The 21382-nt window shown below is 46.8% G+C and overlaps 1 protein-coding gene and 1 non-coding gene across 4 annotated transcripts in view; both read right to left on the minus strand.

The window, feature by feature from the left end:
- SNX7 (sorting nexin 7) overlaps positions 1-21382 on the minus strand; it is a 76984-nt gene that overhangs the window by 22734 nt on the left and 32868 nt on the right. For 2 of the 3 annotated variants that reach the window (XM_066353493.1, XM_066353495.1), the window contains exons 6-7: positions 18134-18333; positions 14417-14503 (exon numbers count right to left, since the gene is read on the minus strand). In XM_066353493.1, the coding sequence (XP_066209590.1) occupies positions 14417-14503; positions 18134-18333 (287 nt within the window). The remainder of the gene's footprint in view (positions 1-14416; positions 14504-18133; positions 18334-21382) is intronic. The other variant, XM_066353494.1, reaches the window with a different exon arrangement.
- On the minus strand, positions 8678-8753 carry TRNAA-UGC (transfer RNA alanine (anticodon UGC)). Its single transcript has one exon. It is a non-coding gene; the product is annotated as a tRNA-Ala (tRNA).

Below are 21382 nucleotides of genomic sequence, written 5' to 3' on the forward strand. Positions count from 1 at the left end.
ATACACACATATATATGTGTGTGTATATATATATACATATATATGTGTGTATATATATATATATATATATACACACACACACACACACAGGTATACACATAAATAAAACTATAGTAAACATCATTACTAATGGAAAAAATCTTGAAAGCATTTTGTCCCATCATGAATATCACTATAACGCATCTTTTAACCAACTTGATAAGAAGCGAGAAAAGAAATACAGTGATGGAATAAATGAGACAAAACTATCAACATGCACCCACGACAGGATTTCCTGCACAATAAAGCCCAAAGAGTTTATAAACACATTAGTAAAATAAAAAATAATTGAGAGGATTGCCAGAGATAAGATGAATATGCTAAAGTGAATTACATTTCTTTACTCAGCCAAAAAAAGAAAAAAACACACCAAAAAACCTCATAGAAAATGAAATTTTTTAAATATATAGTTTATGATAAATAGAAACAAAAAAAAAGATAACTTAGGAATAAATTTATCAAAATATGTAGCAAAGCTTTTTGGGGTAAAAAAACATTTTTACACGTTATTAAGAGCTATATCAAAGGAGGCAAATGAATAGTGAGAGAGCTGAAATATTATCCTACTTAAAACCTTCTGTCTCATTCTCTTTTTATTTTTACCTTAAATACCAATGCCTCTGATACTCCTTCTGAGAACAGCTGTTCTGTACAAAACAGGTTCTTTTTGCTACAGTCTATCTCAACCCACGGCTCACTTCCTTAACATCCATTAGAACTAGCCGTCAGTTTATCTGTCTACGTACTTCCCTGGGGGAATGGGAGCTCTGCCAGGAGGGGCCCCATGTCCCTCTTCCGACCACAATGTCTCCAGTGCTCATGCCAAGTGGCAAGGTGATATTTCTAGAGTGAATGAGTCATTTTATTTATTTATTTATTTATTTATTTAAGCGAGAGGTGGGGAGGTAGAGACAGACTTCTGCAGGCGCCCCAACCGGGATTCACCCTGGCAAGCCCCTACCAGGCAATGCTCTGCCCATCCAGGCCGCAGTTCCACTGCTTAACAACGGAGCTATATTAGGGCCTGGGGCTGAGGCCATGGAGCCATCCTCAGTGCCCGGGGCCAACTTTGCTCAAGCCATTTGAGCCATGGCTGCGGGAAGGGAAGTGAGTGGGGAGGGGTGGAGAAGCAGATGGACGCTTCTCCTGTGTGCCCCGACTGGGGATTGAAGCCTGGACTTCCATACACTGGGTTGATGCTCTACCACTGAGCCAACCGGCCGGGGCTGAATGAATAATTTTAGAAAAATAATAGCAATGAACCTAGGTTTGTTTCCTTACTGCCTTTCTAAGGTTTTTGGTGTTTTTTTTTTTTAACTTTTAAATCTCTCAGATACTTAAAAAGGATCCCATACCTAACCCTTAAAGATACGTATCACCAAAATTTTTGAGCAGAACAATACAATTTGAGGATAATAGCTATTTTTACTTCAAAAAGAAATCTTTACTGTTTCTTTGTTAAACGGCTTCCCCATTATTTCCTTTTATGGAATAAAATCAACCATCCAGTCTATTTATTCAAATGCTAACAATTTTTCTTCATAATCACAAATGCTGGAAAATGATCATTTCGAAAAGTTCTTGAAAATAACGTACCTAAATAAAAAGAATTAGATTGCCACTCCATCAGGAGACAATAGAAAATTCAAAACCTCAGTTCTCATCTGACAGCTACCTCTTCTTAACAAGTATTAATTAAATTGCAGGGGAGAGATAAGAGCTCTTAACAAGGAAATTACGTTATTTCCTGATTTGTGAGAGAGGTAAAATGTGTCTGAAGAAATGAGATGCTTGATTGTACGACGCAACTCAGGCAGACGTGGGATTACTAAGTAGCACCTTTATTATATACTTCACAATACACACTTTCTTAAAAAGCAGAAACCTCTCTCCCCGAAACCCAGGTGGATGTTATCGAAATGTAACTTGTGCAGTAAAACACAATGCACTTTCTAAAAATGACAGATTGAGTCATGAAATATCACAAATGCCGTTGACATCACCTGTCAAATCAGCACCGCCAACACCATTAACATCCCTCAAAAAAAAAAAAAAAAGGGAAGACTCATAATTTCCTGTAACACTGGAGGCAATGGGACGTCAGTTATTTAAATGGTCCCATTTTAGGAAATGCTCCTCTTTGAGTCCTCTGCATAATCCAGGCACAGAAAATACGCGTAAGACTCAAGAGGATTCATTTCTTGCTGGGTGCTTCTATGAGGTCCTATTAATAGACTGCTCACAAAAATTAGGAGATATTTCAAAATAAATAGGAAGTGATAAAATATTCCCCTTTAAAAAAATAAAATGTCCCCCTTAAAAAAAGCATTCTCTCTGCCCTGGCCAGATAGCTCTGTTGGTGGAAGCGTCACCCCAAAATGTAGAGGTTGCTGGTTCAATCCCCAGTCAGTGTACATACAGGAATAGATCGATCGATGTTCCTGCCTCTCTCTCTCTCTCTCTCTCTCTCTCTCTCGCTCACTCGCTCCCTTTCTCTCTCTAAAATGAATAAAATAATCATAAAAAAAAACCAATAAAAAAGTATCCTTTCAATATGCAAAAGTTGATGGTTTGATCCCCAGTTGGGGCACATACAGGAACAGACTGATGTTTCTGTCCCTCTTTCTCCCTTCCTCTCTCTCAAATCGATAAATAAAATTAAAAAATAAATAAATAAATAAAGAATAATGCATCTCCTTAAAATAAAGAAAAAAAAACAACAACTCAAGGTCTTTTAACCCTTTAGAGATGATCATGTCCTGTATTTCCTTCTAAAGACTATAATCTAGATCGGGGCAGTCAACCTTGTTATACCTACTGCCCACTTCTGTATCTCTGTTAGTAGTAAAATTTTCTAACCGCCCACTGGTTCCACAGTCATGGTGATTTATAAAGTAGGGAAGTCACTTTACTTTATAAAATTTATAAAGCAGAGTTACAGCAAGTGAAAGCATATAATAATAATTACTTACCAAGTACTTTATGTCAGATTTTCACTAAGTTTGGCAGAATAAATCATTATAAAACAACTTACTATAGTTAAATCTTTTTATTTATACTTTGGTTGTTCTGCTACTGCCCACCACGAAAGCTGGAACGCCCACTAGTGGGCGGGAGGGACCAGGTTGACTACCACTGATCTAGGATTAGTAATAGGCTGTAATTCCATCAGGTTGTCCTGACGTTAAAAACGATTTCAAAGCCAAAATCCGAACTTACTCATTTTATTTAAGGACGTCATCACAGGCTATATAATTTTCTGCAGTAAAATGTTTTTATTTTCTTCAGTACTTAAACCAAACAACATCTCACCTATTATCTCATTAAATTCTCACAAGACAGTTATGAGGTTAACTATTATTTTTCCCATTCTACTATGAAGAGAAAATAAGCCTCCTAGAGGTTTCAGTGACATTTCTGTCACTTCTTCTGGGAACCCAGCCTCTCCAACTTGCGATCTAACCGCCCCGCCCCCCACCGAGAGGTCCCCTCTCCAAAGCCCGGGACTGACAATGTTGAATCAAAGTGCCCTCACTTTAGAGAGAGGGCTGCTGCTTCTGCTCTTTGTGGAAATACATTCTTGTTTGTTTTTAGGAGTCTAATCTAGATGATCCATACTTTAAATAATATGTGGTAGGATACCCCTAAGACAGCCTCTTCTGTACTATTCTTTTGTATTTTTCTTTCCTCTTGGCTTACCAAAAATGTTTACAGACACAAGCTCTAGCTTTTATACACATTAATTCATCTTCAAAACATTTTCTCTTCAAAGGAAGCCTTCTTTCTGCGTGTTCGTGGGTGAAGACTAATTAACGTCTGATTCGGGTCACAAGTTAAGTAACCGTGAATCAAAGCCCCCCCCCTCCCCCAGGCCTCCGACTCCCCGTGTGCTGCTGCTCTGAGCAGAATCAAATATTTATTGAGGCAGGCCCAGGGAGACGGGGATGTGAGACAGACCTGCAGGGCACGTTTCTGATTAACAAAAAAACCTAAATGAAAAGGAAATGGAATGTATTTCGAGTTTCTATACGGGACCGCTGTTGTACACTATTGTATCTACGGTAGAGAGCATGCCACAATCCAAACCACACCTTCACAAGCCTACCACACCTAGAAGTTCTTTCATCCTGAGCGGGAATGACTGGAATTTTTTCTTATCCTATTACTTTTTCTGCAGCAGTTAAGACCGTGGCAGGGGCGGGGGGATGGGTGGGAGATATGGTTAGAGGAAAACAGGGAGCTTATCAGTTTGTCCCTGGGAAACCAGGTACGACCACACCCTGCTACAGCCTCCCAGTGCCCCCCCCACCCATCCACCACCTTGCACACGGGCCCCGCTCACAAGACCTTAGGGTGATGCGTTCGCCTCTCAAAGCAGTAACCTCCCTAGGCAGTAGCTTCCCTGAGCACATAGCATGGTGTTGGGCAGATAAAATATACTATGCTCACTTTCTTAGGGATGGTGCTGCCCACATGGAAGCCCATCACCCAGGTGATTGCCTGGGAGGGACGTGATTATGTTAATATGTGTTGGGGAAGGGCTTTCATGCCAGAAGGTTTTGAAAGGAAGAGAGATCACATTGTTCCGGGAGAAGAGTGATTGCGTTCTAGGAGAGCAGAGAGGAGAGCAGAGAAAGGCCACATCGAAGAGAGGAGAAGCAGCCGAGATGGCAGAATGCTGAAGGAGAAGCCAATTTGTGCAGAGTTTGTGCAGAGAGAAGGAGATGGAGAACAGAGGTGAATAAGGCTGGTGAGGTAGAAACCTTTGATTCTAGGAAACTTGGATGAGTCAGTGGCTTTGGGAGCCCTGAATGGAATGGGAAGTGTTTTCCTACTGTATTTCTTGCCCACCGGGTACAAGCTAGAATTAAAGATGATGGCCCACCAGTTCTTGGCTCCGTTGTTTCATTACCGTCTGTCCGAATCAAATGCGAACTTGCATGGGCCATGCAGCTGCGATGGTGGCCATGGCTACCATCTTTACACACGGCTAAAATTTTTGGAAGCGGCCCCCCTTTTTTTAACCTCGCCCTCAATGAACCCCTGGCAAGTTTTCTGGGTAACGGTTAATGTGAGTCAGGTCAAGTTTGCATTCAAAGTAGACGTGCCGGTGTTGGTGAATTCCAAGGGGCGTGTCACTAAAACCAGTTCTGGGCCACGTGTAGTAAAAACTGTGGTCCCCTCTGAGAGGAGCTGGAGCACACTCCACCTCTAGTTCTTATCTGTTCTTTTGTTTCTCACTCGTTCCCTCTTAGATGTCAGGTGGCTTCCACAATTACACTGTGCAGCTAGTTCAAAGCTATTAATCAGATAAAGACCTTAGTGCAAAGGGGGAGTTAGAATAGGGGAGGAAACACCAAGGCAAAGCCAGGGGGAAGGTGGACACACACAGACACACTTATGTGTCGGAGTGGCAGACGGCACGGTCTAGGGACCAGAGGGACAGAGTGTGGGACAGCTTTGGAAATAAAACCCAACACGTGACAGGTTGGGAGAAAGGCTGATGGCTCAGGAGAAGGGAAACCCTACTGCTGAGCTATGAATGAAACTTTCTCCCCGGGGCCCGTCCTCATAAAGGAAAAATATCACGTAGTCGGTGCTGATGACATTCATAATAAAGGAATATATGGTTCTTCTTCTTAGAGGGTCCCTCATCATAGATCAATGGTACAAGACCAGCCAGAGCTAGGTAAAGTCATTCAATAGAGTCCAAATACAACTTTTTGATAGTCTATATCAATCAGTTACATTTTAAAGTATCAAGGGCAGTGGTCACTGTGGAGCTCAAGGTAATTTCCTTCTCATTAAAAAAACAACAACAACCCACAATGTGATAGTGCAGCTAGCAAACAGGAAAACAGACACCACTTCTCAAACTTCGATCTAAAAGCATGAAACAGCCAATATATTCTTATGAGGAAAGTTCTTCTAATACTGTTTATAAAAAATATTCACAATCTGACGCTGGTTCGGTGGGGCTGCGAGTTTTCCTGTGCTGATTTAACACCGCTCTGGGGACGGCATCACGCACGACTTTCACAGTGAGGAAACCGAGCAAGGAGAATTTCCTTTTTTTCTCTTTTTTTTATTTATTCATTTTTAGAGAGGAGGGAGAGAGAGAGAGACAGAGAGAGAGAAGGGGGGAGAAGCTGGAAGCATCAACTCCCATATGTGCGTTGACCAGGCAAGCCCAGGGTTTCGAACCGGCGACCTCAGCATTTCCAGGTCGACGCATTATCCACTGCGCCACCACAGGTCAGGCCGAGCAAGGAGAATTTAAGGACTGTGCCCGCCACCACAAAGGCGCCTGACGCCCCGGCGGAAGTCACATGCGACTCTGCCACGGGGGTTCGGACCTCACCGTCAAAGCCCTGCAGAGACTGTTCTGCCAGGGGCACGGCGACCCTCGGCACAGGGACAAAGTCAACACGGTCAGATTCCAGACAGCGATCCCCGGGTTCAACAGCCTCTTCTCCGTAGGGTCGGCGGGCTTTCTTTTGCTATTTATCAAACGTTCATTATTACCCTTCACGAGCTGATAAACAGAAGCACATGGATAGGTCTCCCACCGACCACTGCAACGCCGATGTCCTGAGTGGGAGCTCTGCCCTGAGAGGTGCAGAGGGAGAGAGACTCCCGGCGCTGCCTGGTGCTCTGCTCCGGGAGGGTCCTCCAGAGGTCTTCCTGACGACAGCCTCGCTCAGCACCCACCCTGGGCCCCGCCCAGCGCGCGCACCCGCTCCAGCGAGTCACTCAGCACCCACCCCGGGCCCCGCCCAGCGCGCGCACCCGCTCCGGCAAGTCGCTCAGCACCCACCCTGGGCCCCGCCCAGCGCGCGCACCTGCTCCAGCGCGCGCACCCGCTCCAAGGCGCAGCCACACTAGGAAGGCGGGGACCATCCTTATCAGCCGTCGACCTGAAATCCATTCCCTACACCCCGTCTCATGACCGGAAAGAGCCCAGTTTTGTTTTGTTTGTTTGTTTAGATATTTGCATCAGGGGACATAGTGGCTGGTCTAAGTCAATTCCGGTGGTCACATGTCCACTCCAAGTAACTAGTTTGACCATGGACTGTTCGCAGCTCCGGCCAGTGAGATGTGAGAAGTCTTCCAGGTGTGTTCTAGCGTAAGCCGATAAAAATGCATCCACAAGAAGCAAGTCCCTTCTCCGTCCCCTGGGGCATGTCCCCCTGTGCGGCACTGCTGTGTGAATGTGTATATGGACACGTGGGCATCTGCGTGCCCCACTCACACACAGATGCAAACAGACAAAGAAGCCAAGAGAGGAAAACAGGTATTAGGAAGTGAGGCAGATAGGAAGAAATAAACTTGTAAAAAGGTCAGGAGAAAGGGAAGGCAAAGTTATCTGAGAAAAGGTAGTGGCAAACTTCATCCTCCACCACACACACATACATAAACACACACATACACGCACACACTCACGACACACACTCTCACACACACACACACATACATTCACACACATTTACAAACACTTTCACACACAGACACACACTCAGACACATTCACACACAGACTCACACCCACACACTCAGACACTATGTCAATATTACCATTTCCTTAAAATTCAGACAGAAGGCCCTGTTGCTGTCAGCAGCACTATCAAGAACATTCAAAGATTAATAACCATTATCTGAAGATAAGAGCATAATGCTGGTTCAAAAATAGCAAGTCACACAGAGCAAGGACCGGCTTGAATAAATTTGGGATCTGTGTGTATCTACGGAATGTGGCAATATGCAAATCCAGACTATAATGATCTTATGAAAATGCATTTTTTTTTTTTGCGCTAACATAAATACCCTGCTAAAGCAGCAATGGCATTATTTTCAGATCCAAGTCTCCGAGTCTGTGCACATATTGCTAAATGTCAAACGTATTCATATTCATTTATATTTGAATGCTGCTTTGAGTGGAAAACTATAAATCACCCATTCAAAAATAAAAATAAAAATAAAATGGATTCGGCAGCCTTATTTAGCTCCACAGATGAACCTGTTTATCTTACAGTTAAGCGGGGACATGAATAAGCATTTTCAAACAGAAGCTCTGACTCCAGAAGCTTGTAACTAACTGCGAGAACCACAAGTTCCTCCAGAAAATCGGCGTTTCCTTCGGGGTCTCGGTTCTGGTTACACCTTTATCTCTCCCCAGTCAGAAGTTCTCAGACTTTGAACAGAGTATCTTCTTCCCTGGAGCCTGGAAGAGAACTCTCACCTCCTCTTGCAATATTTTATTACCTCCACTTATCTTAGTCGTTTTCTATCAGGCGGGTTTTTTTTTTTGTAATTTTCTGAAGCTGGAAACGGGGAGAGACAGTCAGACAGACTCCTGCATGCGCCCGACTGGGATCCACCCGGGGCGCCCGACTGGGATCCACCCGGCACGCCCACCAGGGGGCGATGCTCTGCCCACCAGGGGGCGATGCTCTGCCCCTCCGGGGGGTCACTCTGCTGAGACCAGAGCCACTCCAGCGCCTGGGGCAGAGGCCAAGGAGCCATCCCCAGCGCCCGGGCCATCTTTGCTCCAATGGAGCCTCGGCTGCAGGAGGGGAAGAGAGAGACAGAGAGGAAGGAGAGGGAGAGGGGTGGAGAAGCAGATGGGCGCTTCTCCTGTGTGCCCTGGCCGGGAATCGAACCCGGGACTTCTCCACGCAAGGCCGACGCTCTACCACTGAGCCAACGGGCCAGGGCCTATCAGGCTGTTTTTATAAATGCCTTATAAGTGGAGAAGCAGTTAAAAAAAGTTGAATGACTCTAGGTAAATGTTCAGTTCCTCCTATGGGTCCGGTCACCAAGCAACAGCCAAAGCTCCATGAATTCCCTTCCCTCTCCACCAGACTTCCCTCTCCACCAGACGTCCCTCTTTCTCTGATGCCTTACGCTGGAATGTGCCAGGGCTCAGTCATGGGACCTCTTTTTTTTCCTCATGCTTTCGTGACCTCAGCAAATCTCTTCCTTTTAAGTTCTATCTTCTAACAACTCCCAAGTATATAAAACTGCAGATGGGTCCCCCTCCCCGACCTCTGGATTTTTATACGTAACGCCCTACTCACCATGTCCGCTTGGGTATCCGACAGGCACACCCACCTACATGTCCAAATCTGATTTCTGCTGAAGCTGCTCTTTCCCGAGTCGGCCTCCTCTCAAGAGTGGCTCCGTCCCCAAACCTCCCCCACCCCAATCCGTCAGCCTCCAAGGAGCAAACGGCTCTCCCTTCAAACTATGCTCAGAGCCTGCGCCCTTCCCGCCGCCTCCTCCGGGACCCCGCGGTGACGTCTCCGGATACGGCGTCCTCCCGTCCCTGGGCACACACCACCCCTCCATCCTGCCCACGCTAACTGCCTGAGAACTCCGTGTCCCTCTTCCCCTGGACCGTTTCTATCCCACCGAGACCAAGCCCTGGAACTCTGAGTCCCCGATCTATGGGATCTGGCCCCTGGTGACCTCTCTGGCCTCCTTACCCACAACTCGTCTGCTCGCTCATTCCGCTCTAGCAACGCTGGTCCCCCTGGCGTGTCCTGAAACACGCAGGCATTTCCTGCCTGACGTGCTCGTCACCCCGGTGGGTCAAAACTTCACCTCTTCCCGGTGTGACTTAATCACCTCTTGGTGAGACCTTCCCTGAGCCCTAAGTTCACACTGTGCGGCTCCCCAACACTCCCGCCCCCCCCACACTTAGCCCTGTTCTGAATGTGCTGCCCCACACACATTCTACTGTGTGACAGCCTACTACCCATTTTAATGAATTCTTGATTTCTTAATCTCTATCCGCTAGAACACGGGCCTGGGGGGGCCTGTTCCCTGGACCACTGCCTCCGCAGGGCCTGGCATCGTGTCTCTCACATGGGGGGGGGGGTCTAACAACACCTGCTGAAAGGTGTGTGTTGAACACCCGTACCTTAACTGTCACCTTATCCTGACACAAAGTTGCACATCTCCAATTTTCTTCTTCCTGTTACACTGTGGCCCCATTGATCGGGCCCCTGGCTGCCCTTTCTCGTAAGCTAGAAATGTTGCGAGTCCCTGAGAGCTGGAGACGTGGGCCACTCACTGCCCACGCTACGAAGTCTACCTCCCACCCACATCCCTCTCAAGCTCACTGCCCCCAGCAATGCCACGGCCACCTGCCTCTTCAGTTCAGGCTCTCATTACGTGTCCGGTGCCTCCATCCTCACCAATGCCAAGAGCCCCTTCCGATCTGCCGGTGCCACCTTCTGCCACACCCCCTCTCCGCCGGGCGCGGCTCTCTGCTCCTCAGCTGGGGCCCTCTATCTTGTGCAGCTCTGCCCGCCTTTCGCAACACCCACTCCACGTGAAGTGCCTTCCAGGGTCCCCAGGGAACGACCCCTGAGTCCTTTTACAGACCCATCTCCGATACTAAAACAAGAGCAGCCAGCAACGCCGGGGTGCTTTAAATAAGCCAACCAGCGACGCACCATCCATTTCTCCAAACTGTCCGGGATAAAACGAGGCTGAAGAGGCCCTGGCCGGTTGGCTCAGTGGTAGAGTGTCGGCCTGGCGTGCAGGGGACCCGGGTTTGATTCCCGGCCAGAGCACATAGGAGAAGCACCCATTTGCTTCTCCACCCCACCCCCTCCTTCCTCTCTCTCTCTTCCCCTCCCGCAGCCGAGGCTCCATTGGAGCAAAGATGGCTCGGGCGCTGGGGATGGCTCCTTGGCCTCTGCCCCAGGCGCTAGAGTGGCTCTGGTCGCGGCAGAGCGAGGCCCCGGAGGGGCAGAGCATCGCCCCCTGGTGGGCAGAGCGTCGCCCCCTGGTGGGCAGAGCGTCGCCCCTGGTGGGCGTGCTGGGTGGATCTCAGTCGGGCGCATGCGGGAGTCTGTCTGACTGTCTCTCCCCGTTTCCAGCTTCAGGAAAATAAAACAACAACAACAAAAAAAAACGAGGCTGAAGGAAGCTAAGAGACACGTCTGTGGAGACAGATTCCAGGAAAGCAGAGGAGTCAGGATTCGACCCCACGCCCATCTCATTCCAAAGCCTAAGCGAACAAAACTCCACAGGAATAGCTATACACCGACCTTCCCGTGAGTTCTGAAAGTCTTGACCGAGTTGAGGTCACTTTGAAACCGTCCATCTTATTGTTGTGAGATAAGAAATACAGCCGCCCGAAGAAGCAGCTTCTTTACATCTGACCAGGAAATAAATCAAGGAATTCACTCTAAAGAATTATTTAAGTTGGCAGGAAAACACCTGATTTTTTTTTTTTTGGAGGGGGGGTGGGACGGTTGTATCTGGATGATGAGAAAAACTAACAGGAATGTCCTCACGGCCGATTCGCCGCACGTACGGAGTGACAGGCACAGCAAACGACCTGAGCCTTCTACCCGTCTGCCACCCAGCCCACCCAGACGGCACCCGATATGCCCAACGTGACCTCTGGAATGTCACACCACGGCTATATTCCTACCCAATAGTTACAACACCCCTCGCCTTTGCCCTTCTTGGGAGAGCTTTGTTCCAATGACCTTGTCGTGAGGAGCTGCTCTGCTGGGTTGGCACGGAGCATGCCACCCAAAGGTGACTTTGATAGGGGCCTCTGAAGGCAGCCCCCCAGCAGCGGGTCTCCCTAGACACGGCCCCAGGGTTGTCTCCAAAGTGGCCCTGCTTGAGTTGCCATGGTAAACAACCAGGCTAGATTGCTCTATTCAGTTCTCTGCCAGGGTCGCCATGGCGACTGCAAAGGATGGCTTCTTAGAAGGACCTCACCAGGGTGCGTTTCCATGGTGACCCTACCCTGCATATTTCTCAGCAACTTCCCCTTCGGTGGTTCTGTGACCAAGCATGTCAGGTCCGGTTTTGAAGGTTTCTCCCGAAGACGCCCCATCGTAACACGCGGGGATTTTGCAGTGAGGTCCGTAAACAAATAAATGGCTTGGGAACGTACACGGTACCATTCACCAGTCGTTCCGTTAGCTGCCAGGCCATTTTCAGGACAGACCGCTTTGGATGGGTAACAAAAAAAAGGACTTGCAATGTCCCCTGTCTCAAATCTTCTTTAATTTATATCGCGCCTCACAGAATATAACGCAGGTTAAGTGAAGTATCTCGTTGTCTCTAATCTGACAACGTAGCAGCTAACTAGGTAAGAAACATACTTCAGAGAAAACCTGGCACACCCCAAAATGGAATTCAAATACAGATGGATCATTAGATGATGATGAGAGATCAAGGAAATTTTTTATACAGCAAAAGACAAAATATTTGCAAGTCAAATGGTAAAAAAAATAAAAAAAAAAAAAAAAAAGTGCTATTTTAGTTGAGTTGGGAAAGCCCGGCCGCTTTTGGCCCCAAGCTATTTCTTCCTGCGTCTGTTTCTGAGGCTGGAATACTCCCAGCTCCCCCAGACGAAGATAAGCCATTCTGAGCAGATGCTTGGTTTTTAAGCCATTTTACTCTTCTACTGAAACTCTGAAACAATTGACTTATTCTACTATTTCTTCAAGGGCAAATTTTGTTTCATCGTTAACTTCAATATCTTTAAAAATTATTTAGCAAGTAAAAAAAAAACCCTGACAGTTCAAAAGATACAATGACAATTTATGTACATGTGTCCCCTCCCCTTTCTTGTTCCTTCTAATTTATCTCTTTAAATAAAATAGCTACACACACACACACACACGCATCCCTTACTGAATGGAAAAGGTTCATCTTGGGTTAGTCCCACCGCTTGGGGGTCTGTTTCTCTCTCTCCCAGGGTCCATTCCTCTCCTCTGGCCACAGAAGTCCACCACGCCCCACTTACAGCCCATTCAGTGGAATGAACCTGAGTTTGAAAGGTAAACACCGTCCAGAAAGAGGAGGCTAACTCCTGGTCGCTTTTTAGTGAAGTCTCAGTGTTCTGCGCAATGTCTGATTTTGGAGAGACGTCTTGTTTCTAGGACTCTGACGTTTTTCCAAATCCTAGCAGTCACTGCAGTTTCCATTCCTTCATCCCTGAGCTGCTGACCCAGTGACTGCCCTGCACCAAGCACTGTGCTGGGGCTGAGAGCATTTCAGAAAACAAATAAGAATGTCCTGCCCTTCAGGCTCAGATTACAAAAAAAGGAGAGAAAGTAAGAAAGATACCGTCTTTTTCGCTCCTTAAGACGCACCTGCCCATAAGACACACCTAGGGTTTTAAGGGGGAAAAATAAGAAAAAAAATATTCTGAACCTAATGGTGTGTTCAAATATTTAATAAAGTACTGTATTTTTTGCTCCGTAAGACACACGGGCATTTTCCCCTCCACTTTTGGGGGGAAAAATAAAAGTGCCGCCTTATGGAGTGAAAAAGATGATAATTTAAAGAAAATCAGTAAGGACATCATATCTCGGGTTAGAAATGATTAAAACGAGAGAGAAATTAGGGCAGTTTGGATGGGGGCGCTATAACACTACGGATTAACGGGGGTTTCAAGGACACCCCTGCTCACCTGCCGTAAGTGTGCTCAGTACTCATCTACGCCCTTCAATTAAAACAAAAATGTTTCTTTCATTGAGAGCTCAATGGAAGTTTACTGAAGTCCTAATCCTTCCGTTTTGAACTTGCTTCTCTGAGCGGCAGCCCGGTCTCAGGGAGTTGAGTGATGCCACCCTCCCAAGCCTCTTGCTCAATTGTAAAATGAGAATACGAATTCTAATCTGAACGGTATTACTCTGAAAATAAAATATAAATACTAAAATGGGGTGGGTGATAACATCATGCCTCGAATGATAACACAATATTTGGAACAAAAGAATGTCCTGTGAGAACACTTTAGGGGCAAAAGAAAAGGTGAGAAAAAACAGCGATGAGAAAAGCGGGGTGAATGTTGCGAATGAAGAAATCCCAGTGGTGGACATGTGAATGCATTGCATTATTGGATCTCTTCGTATGCTTGAAAATGTCCATAAAAACGTATTTTAAGAAAAGGATGAAACTTGAAAGGGCAGATACTTCGCTTTTGTAAAGGTTCTTACAATAGCTAGAAAAAAAGTGTATTAAGAACACCAACGTATTTTGTATAAATACTTTAGGAAACCAATAAGTAAATTTACAGACTGAGTACGTACCTTCCAGAAAAACACTAGGTTATTTTTCATACCTTTGTCTAACACTCCAATTAAAAAAAAAAAAAAAATCAGCTTCATCCTTGACTCATCGTACCAGACAACACAAGACAGAAGCAGAAAGGCAACACTGGGAAGCGTGCGGGCTCCCTGGGCACTCGATGCGTGACCGACTTTGAGGGGGGAATCTTCGTACCACTTGTGGAATTCCTGAAAGCAAACATGCAGCGGAGCTCCCCATTGCTAACACAAGGGTCAGATCGCCGAGTGTATCGAGTTGTACGGATCAAGAAACTTAAAAAAACTTACCAGCTCCGTCTCCGCCTTTTTATAGCCCAGCGCTTCCACTTTGGAATCCAGTTCCGCTTGTATTTGGTCTCTTCTTTTCATCACACCCTTGGGGTTAGAGCACAGCGATTTAGTCCTCTTGGTAGAAGGAAAAGAAATATCCATTTCAGAATATAAATAGTTATCGTTCACCTGGGGATATATCAGGATATCAAGACTTAAAATTTTCTTTCTTTTTTTTTTTTTTTTTTAATCTCTAAAAGCTAAACAGAAAGCAAGTGTTTAGGAAAATGTGTTCATCAACCGTCGGGTTCTCCCAGCGCCCGTCTCGCTGGGTGAAGCGTTTGAGGAACGGCTTCCGATGCATCCCTCTAGCCACGCGCCGGTCTTCAGAAAGAGCGAAGAACAGGACGAACGAAAGGCCGGTGGGAGCACCGGACACAGCTGCTCCGGCGCAGACCCGCTGCTGCAGGCGGGGGTCCCAGGGGCCACTCACCGCAAAGTACCCACAATCCCCGGCGGCCCTTCAATCTGACAAGCCAGGGGTGGCGTCTCAGCGACAATGGGGAACCAGAACACGGAAGCGTCCATTGCCACCTTCACTTTTCATTTTAGCTTCAAGTATATAAATGCCAACCAACTAGCCCAGCTCTGGATGAGAAACCGAGGTCTCTTCTCTGACTGACAGGAGCTCCATCTTGTTCGCCTGAATAGACACGACTTCTCGTTTCAGAGCCGGTAAGCGCCACGCACCGCTGCTGCGGGAGGGTTGGAGTGCAGAATTCACCTGTGACTTCTCGCAATGCTGGCTGGCCTCTTGCCATCTCACTTTTCTTCCAAGACATGCTCTGCGGGCCCCGTGGACTGACCCAAGGACTCTTGTTATGTGAGCTGATCTCTCACTGTTTGTTCTGGTATTAATCAAACAGTGAGACTGTAGTAATGAACACAAGTGTCCTCTACAGGTGAAGGGAAAGACGACTCAAACAGGGAGAGTTAACACAAGGACATACCTGAGAAGGGGCTGAGCCTGACCAGGCGGTGGCGCAGTGGATAGAGCATCGGACTGGGACACGGAGGACCCAGGTTCGAAACCCCGAAGTCTTCGGCGTGAGCGCGGGCTCATCTGGTTTGAGCAAGGCTCACCAGCTTGGACCCAAGGTCGCTGGCTTGAGCAAGGGGTCACTCGCTCTGCTGTAGCCCCCCGGTCAAGGCACATGTGAGAAAGCAATCAATGGACAACTAAGGAGCAGCAACGAAGAATTGATGCTTCTCATCTCTCTCCCTTCCTGCTTGTCTGTTCCTGTCTGTCCCTCTGTCTCTATCACAAAAAAAAAAGAAAAAAAAAAAAAAAAAAGAGAAGGGGCTGAACGAGAAATTCGGTGTCTTCCGAGGCTGGGAAGGGCCCCGACGTGGGTTTGCTGAGTGAGGACGAAGGGGTGTGTGGGTGGAACGCACCCTGATTGGCTGAGTGAGGACGGGGGGTGGGGTGGGGGGGTGGAACGCACCCTGATTGGCTGAGTGAGGACGAGTGTGTGGGTGGAACGCACCCTGATAGGCTGAGTGAGGACGAAGGGGTGTGTGGGTGGAACACACCCTGAAAGCCCCTCACTCTCGTCCGGTGCCTGTGGAACCGCTCTGGAAACATTCCAAAGAGATCGGGAGTTCGCCCGTGTTTACAGAACTCAAGACAAAGTCCTTTTATATTCACTTCTGTTTTAATTGCCATTAATGTCAGGATCCCCTTCCCTTCTCAGTGACACACAGACCAACCGAGTCCCGTTTATTTAAGGTCCATTTTCACACATTTAAAGTACTGTGTTTCGCGTAGGTAGAAATTTGAGGTAAGAGGAGGGTTGCTTCAGAAGAAAACTAGTAAAAACTGACCCAAATGTAACCATTCCGTCCAGGCCTATGCTGTTCATGATTTTAGCTCACACTGTAGGGAACCTTCCAGGATAAACCAGAACCAGACCTCAACATCAATGCTGCTGATTAAACCCTAGGAGTCCCATGAAATAACACAATCAAACGAGGCCCTAAAAAAAATAATGCTTTCTAGTTGCTATTATAATTTCTCCGCACTTTTAATGATACATGATTTAAATGGCATAATTTCCATCTTCACATAATAAAGAGAAAAACACTCGACTAAGAGAAAGGAATACACTCCTTTACATGATACCAATCAGATCTCTTTGAAGAGTCACACAAGGCGGAGGAGATCAATAATGAGGGAAAACAAGAGAACCTAGCCGAGGGAACAGACAGGGTCAAGGAGGGGACCCCTCAGTGGGTGAGACGTTAAGAGATCTTTGGGAAGCGAGAGGGGTTTGTCCACAGAAAGACTCCGTGCAGTCAGGTAACGGCAGAAACCTGAAATCCTCACAGAATAATTTACTGAGTGCCAAAACAAAACCTAGTTATGATCGAAACAGAAAAGGCGGACCTCGGGCTGAAAAGGCAAAAACAGTTTGTCTTACCAAGACAGAACAAAATAAGAAACCAAATGCCCTCCTCAAATCAAGAGTAGATGAGAACAGAAACCAGACGCAGCTCCAGCGATAAATGCAGAGGACGTGGGCTCTGCGGTCTCCCTGAACGTGAGCCCACTCCATTTCCCACTGCCTGCCCGCAGTGCCGGGCCCCAAGGCAGCAGACCACGCCGGGACTGGGAAGTCGGGGATGACATGGAGAAGCAGAAGATTTGCAGATTGCGTTGCTAAAGCCCAGATAGCTGGAAACCTGAACTTGAACTGAGGAGGTCACATGCACAACTTGGCTGTAAAGAGGAAGAGAAGCGTTTCTCAAATAGTGAAAGAAAAACATCCTAACAGGAAGGATTTCTTTTCAGAAGCACTCAGAAGGCAGAGCAAACACCCAGATCCTACTCAAGGGCTTTCAATGTATTCCTTGATCAAATGGACCGCGCTGTGGTGGGGAAGCCACTCTTTCAACACACACAGAGAAATCTTCAATGCATAACCAATTTTGTAGTGTTTTGTTTTGCTTTGTGACAAAGAGAGAGACAGAGAGAGGGACAGATAGGGACAGACAGACAAGAAGGGGGATGAGAAGCATCAATTCTTCATTGTGGCTCCTTAGTATCCTTAGTTGTTCATTGATTGCTTTCTCATATGTGCCTTAATCAGAGGGCTACAGCAAAGCCAGTGACCCTTTGCACAAGCCAGCAACCTTGGGCTCAAGCCAGCGACCTTGGGCTCAAGCCAGCAACCATGAGGTTATGTTTATGATCCCACGCTCAAGCCAGTGACCCCGAGCTCAAGCCAGTGACCCTGAGCTTAAGCTGGCGAGCCTATGCTCAAACCAGCAACCTTGGGGTTTCAAACCTGGGTCCTTCACATCCCAGTCCAACGCTCTATCCACTGCGCCACTGCCTGGTCAGGCGCGTAACAAATTTTTAAAGTAACATTTTAAAACGGTGGAAAAACTACTTCGCATCCCTGATCTACGTCTCGGCTGAGGATGCTTCAAATCCAAATCCACGTATCATCTTCTCAACAGTCACTGTTCCTGTTGAATGGTCCTGCCTTTTCTCCATGTATTCTCCCACTCATCAATCCATGGGGGCGGTGAGTAAATACTTCCTCTGGTACCCACGTGCCTAGCATCCTGCCCGGGCAGGAAGTCAGGGGTGCAGAAGCAGAGAGAGACGCTGACCCCTGAAACTCACCACCAGCTCAGGGACTGTGGGGAAAGGAGGGCAGGCGTTCTCACCATCAGCATCTCGCTGTACAGCACGTACTCATGGACGACGGGGAGCAGGGCCTCCGACAGGCCAGACAGACGCTTCTCGGTGGCCCTGCCACATCTGTCAATGCAGCTGGCCACCCCGCTCAGCATGTCCGCCAGATCTTCTTCCGACTCCGACCACAGAGTATGAATTGGGCCATATTCTTTCAGCTCATCAAAATATTCTAGAACATAAAAATAAATAAATACATTCTTCAGTTTATAGACGTTTTAAAATCTCTGCTGATCGCCGGTAAGAAAGGGACCTATTTTTTCTCATTGTTTTGCACATGTTCCATTACATGAACAAGGGACATCGGATATCATCCTTCAGTAAGTGGACGGGTCATCCTAGTCTGCTCGGGCCAGTTGGTGAATGACTGCTGTGCAAGAGTAATCAATAAAAGCATGAGCGTTGAGTCTCAGAAGTGCCCTGGCTCGGATGATAAACTGTACGAGCATCATACCTGCATGGACTCCTGCCTGCTAAGCATGCCACACCCGAGTGTCTCATGGCAACACGACGTAAAAACAAAACTTGTCTCCTGGCTCCCCTTCTCCTGATCACATATCCTACTTGGTGGGAAATTCTCCCAGTGACCCACCCACCCACCCACCCATCCACCTAACTATCCATCCATCCATCCACCCACCCAACTATCCATCCATCCATCCATCCATCCATCCATCCACCCACCCAACTATCCATCCATCCATCCATCCATCCATCCATCCATCCATCCATCCACCCACCCACCCAACTATCCATCCATCCATCCATCCATCCATCCATCCATCCATCCATCCACCCACCTATCCATTCATCCATCCATCCATCCATCCACTCATCCAACTATCCATCCATCGACCTATCCATCCATCCATCCATCCACCCACCTATCCATTCATCCATCCATCCATCCATCCACTCATCCAACTATCCATCCATCGACCTATCCATCCATCCATCCATCCACCCACCCACCCAACTATCCATCCATCCATCCATCCATCCATCCATCATCTACCCAACTATCTATCCATCCATCCATCCATCCATCCATCCATCCATCCATCCATCCACCCACCCACCTAACTATCCATCCATCCAATCCATCTATCCACCCACCCACCCACCCATCCACCTACCCATCTATCCACCCATCCATCCATCATCTACCCACCCACCCATCCATCCACCCACCCAACTACCATCCATCCATCCATTCATCCACCCACCCAACTATCTATCTATCCATCCATCCATCCACCCACCCACCCATCCACCTACCCATCTATCCACCCATCCATCCATCCATCCATCCATCATCCACCCACCCACCCATCCATCCACCCACCAACTATCCATCCATCCATCCATCCATCCATCCACCCACCCATCCACCCACCCAACTATCCATCCATCCATCTATCCATCCATCCACCCACCCATCCACCCACCTATCCTCGCTTCCACTGTCATCAGCATCTCTCACCTGCATGCCTGAAAGAATTTTCACCTAGTCTTATTATTTTCATTTTTGTCACAGTATATAAACACTGAAGTTTTTTTAGGATTTAGAACATCCTTTATGATCAGTCTTCACCTTGCCTCCCTGGATCCAACACTTGAGATTCTACCCCAAAGATAATTTAATTAAAGCCAAAATAATCTGATGATGACCAGCTCACGATTTCTCCTAATTAAAAGCCTGCACATGTCTCTCTGCCTTGTTGTCCGCGGTTCCCATCCCCAGTGAATTGCTCCCAAGCCCTCCCATCATAGTGTGTGAGTCAACCCCTTCCCATTCTGTGCCAAAGTGTGCCTGGGTGTTTTGTCCTCAATGTGCTGATCACAATTTTATACATATATTCAATTATAATTTTATGCTATTACCCCACGCTATCATGGTTGCTTGCATAACTGAATACTCTAGTTCATATGCTCCTTCAAACAGGGGCTGAGTCTTAACTCTTTTACTCTTTTTTTTCTTTTACTCTTTTTTGGACCCATTATGTATCAAAGCCTGATACATAATGGGTCCAATAAATATTTTCACATCGATGAAAGAATAAATGAGTAACAAATGGACTATCCAATGCTTGATAAGCCATTTATTCAAAAATTTATATTTCTTTTTAAAATCTGAATACTTTTACATTTTTGCTTTCACACTGTCAACTTTTAGTGAGTTTTGTTTTGACAGAGACAAAGAGAGAGAGACAGAGAGAGGGACAGATGGACGGACAGACAGGAAGGGAGAGAGAAGTGAAGCATCAATTTTTTGTTGTGGCACCTTAGTTATTCACTGATTTCTTTCTCATATGTGCCATGACCAGGGGCGGGAGAGCTACAGCAGAATGAGGGACCCCTTGCTCAGGTCAGTGACCTTGGGCTCAAGCCAGTGACCTTGGGCTTCAAGCCAGTGACCTTTGAGCTCAAGCAAGCGACCATGGGGTCATGTCTATGATCCCACACTCAAGCCAGTGATCCTGAACTCAAGCTGGCGACCTTGGACTTTTGAACCTGGATCTTCCACTTCCAAGGCTGACGCACTACCCACGGTACCACCACCTGGTCAGACTAGTGAGTTGTTTTTTTTTAGATGTTAGAGAATGTATAAGCAGTGAGCATTATATGTCAGATAGCCATAAAAATACAGCTAAATGCTATATATTTAATCATCTTCTACTCATTAGGATTAGTTGTAACGTTACACAGCTCTAAATTAAAATATCATTATTTCAAAAGTTTATATGATAGAGTAAACTGAACAAATATAATTTTTTAACAATGGAGGTATTAGTCGCCTACTGAAGGTATTAGGGTTAATGACCACTAGAGCCCCTCCAGATTCACCCTCCTTACCGAGGTTGATCCTGTGCCTTCGATAAATAAAGTCCATACCAAACAAATACGAAAATACCCTCCTCTATTTCTTCTCTCCATTGGTGCAGGTGTTGATGTATGTCATTTAACTTGTTCAATACTTACTTTTACCCATCGTAAAAATGAACCTAGCACTCCTGGAAGTTCTGAACCATGCTGACGTTGCACTGAAATCACGTTTGTTTGCGGACACTTAATGAGTGGCCCTGTAACTTGTGAATATGTTTGTTCTCCCTCACCCCCTCGACTGGGAGCTCAGGACGGGGGCCTTCCTCCTGCTTTAACCACCAGGACAGATGAGGGGTGGATGCAACCTGCCAAATCAATGCGGGGAACCCAAAATA

This window comes from Saccopteryx leptura, chromosome 11, assembly GCF_036850995.1.
Source record: "Saccopteryx leptura isolate mSacLep1 chromosome 11, mSacLep1_pri_phased_curated, whole genome shotgun sequence".
NCBI lineage: Eukaryota > Metazoa > Chordata > Mammalia > Chiroptera > Emballonuridae > Saccopteryx > Saccopteryx leptura.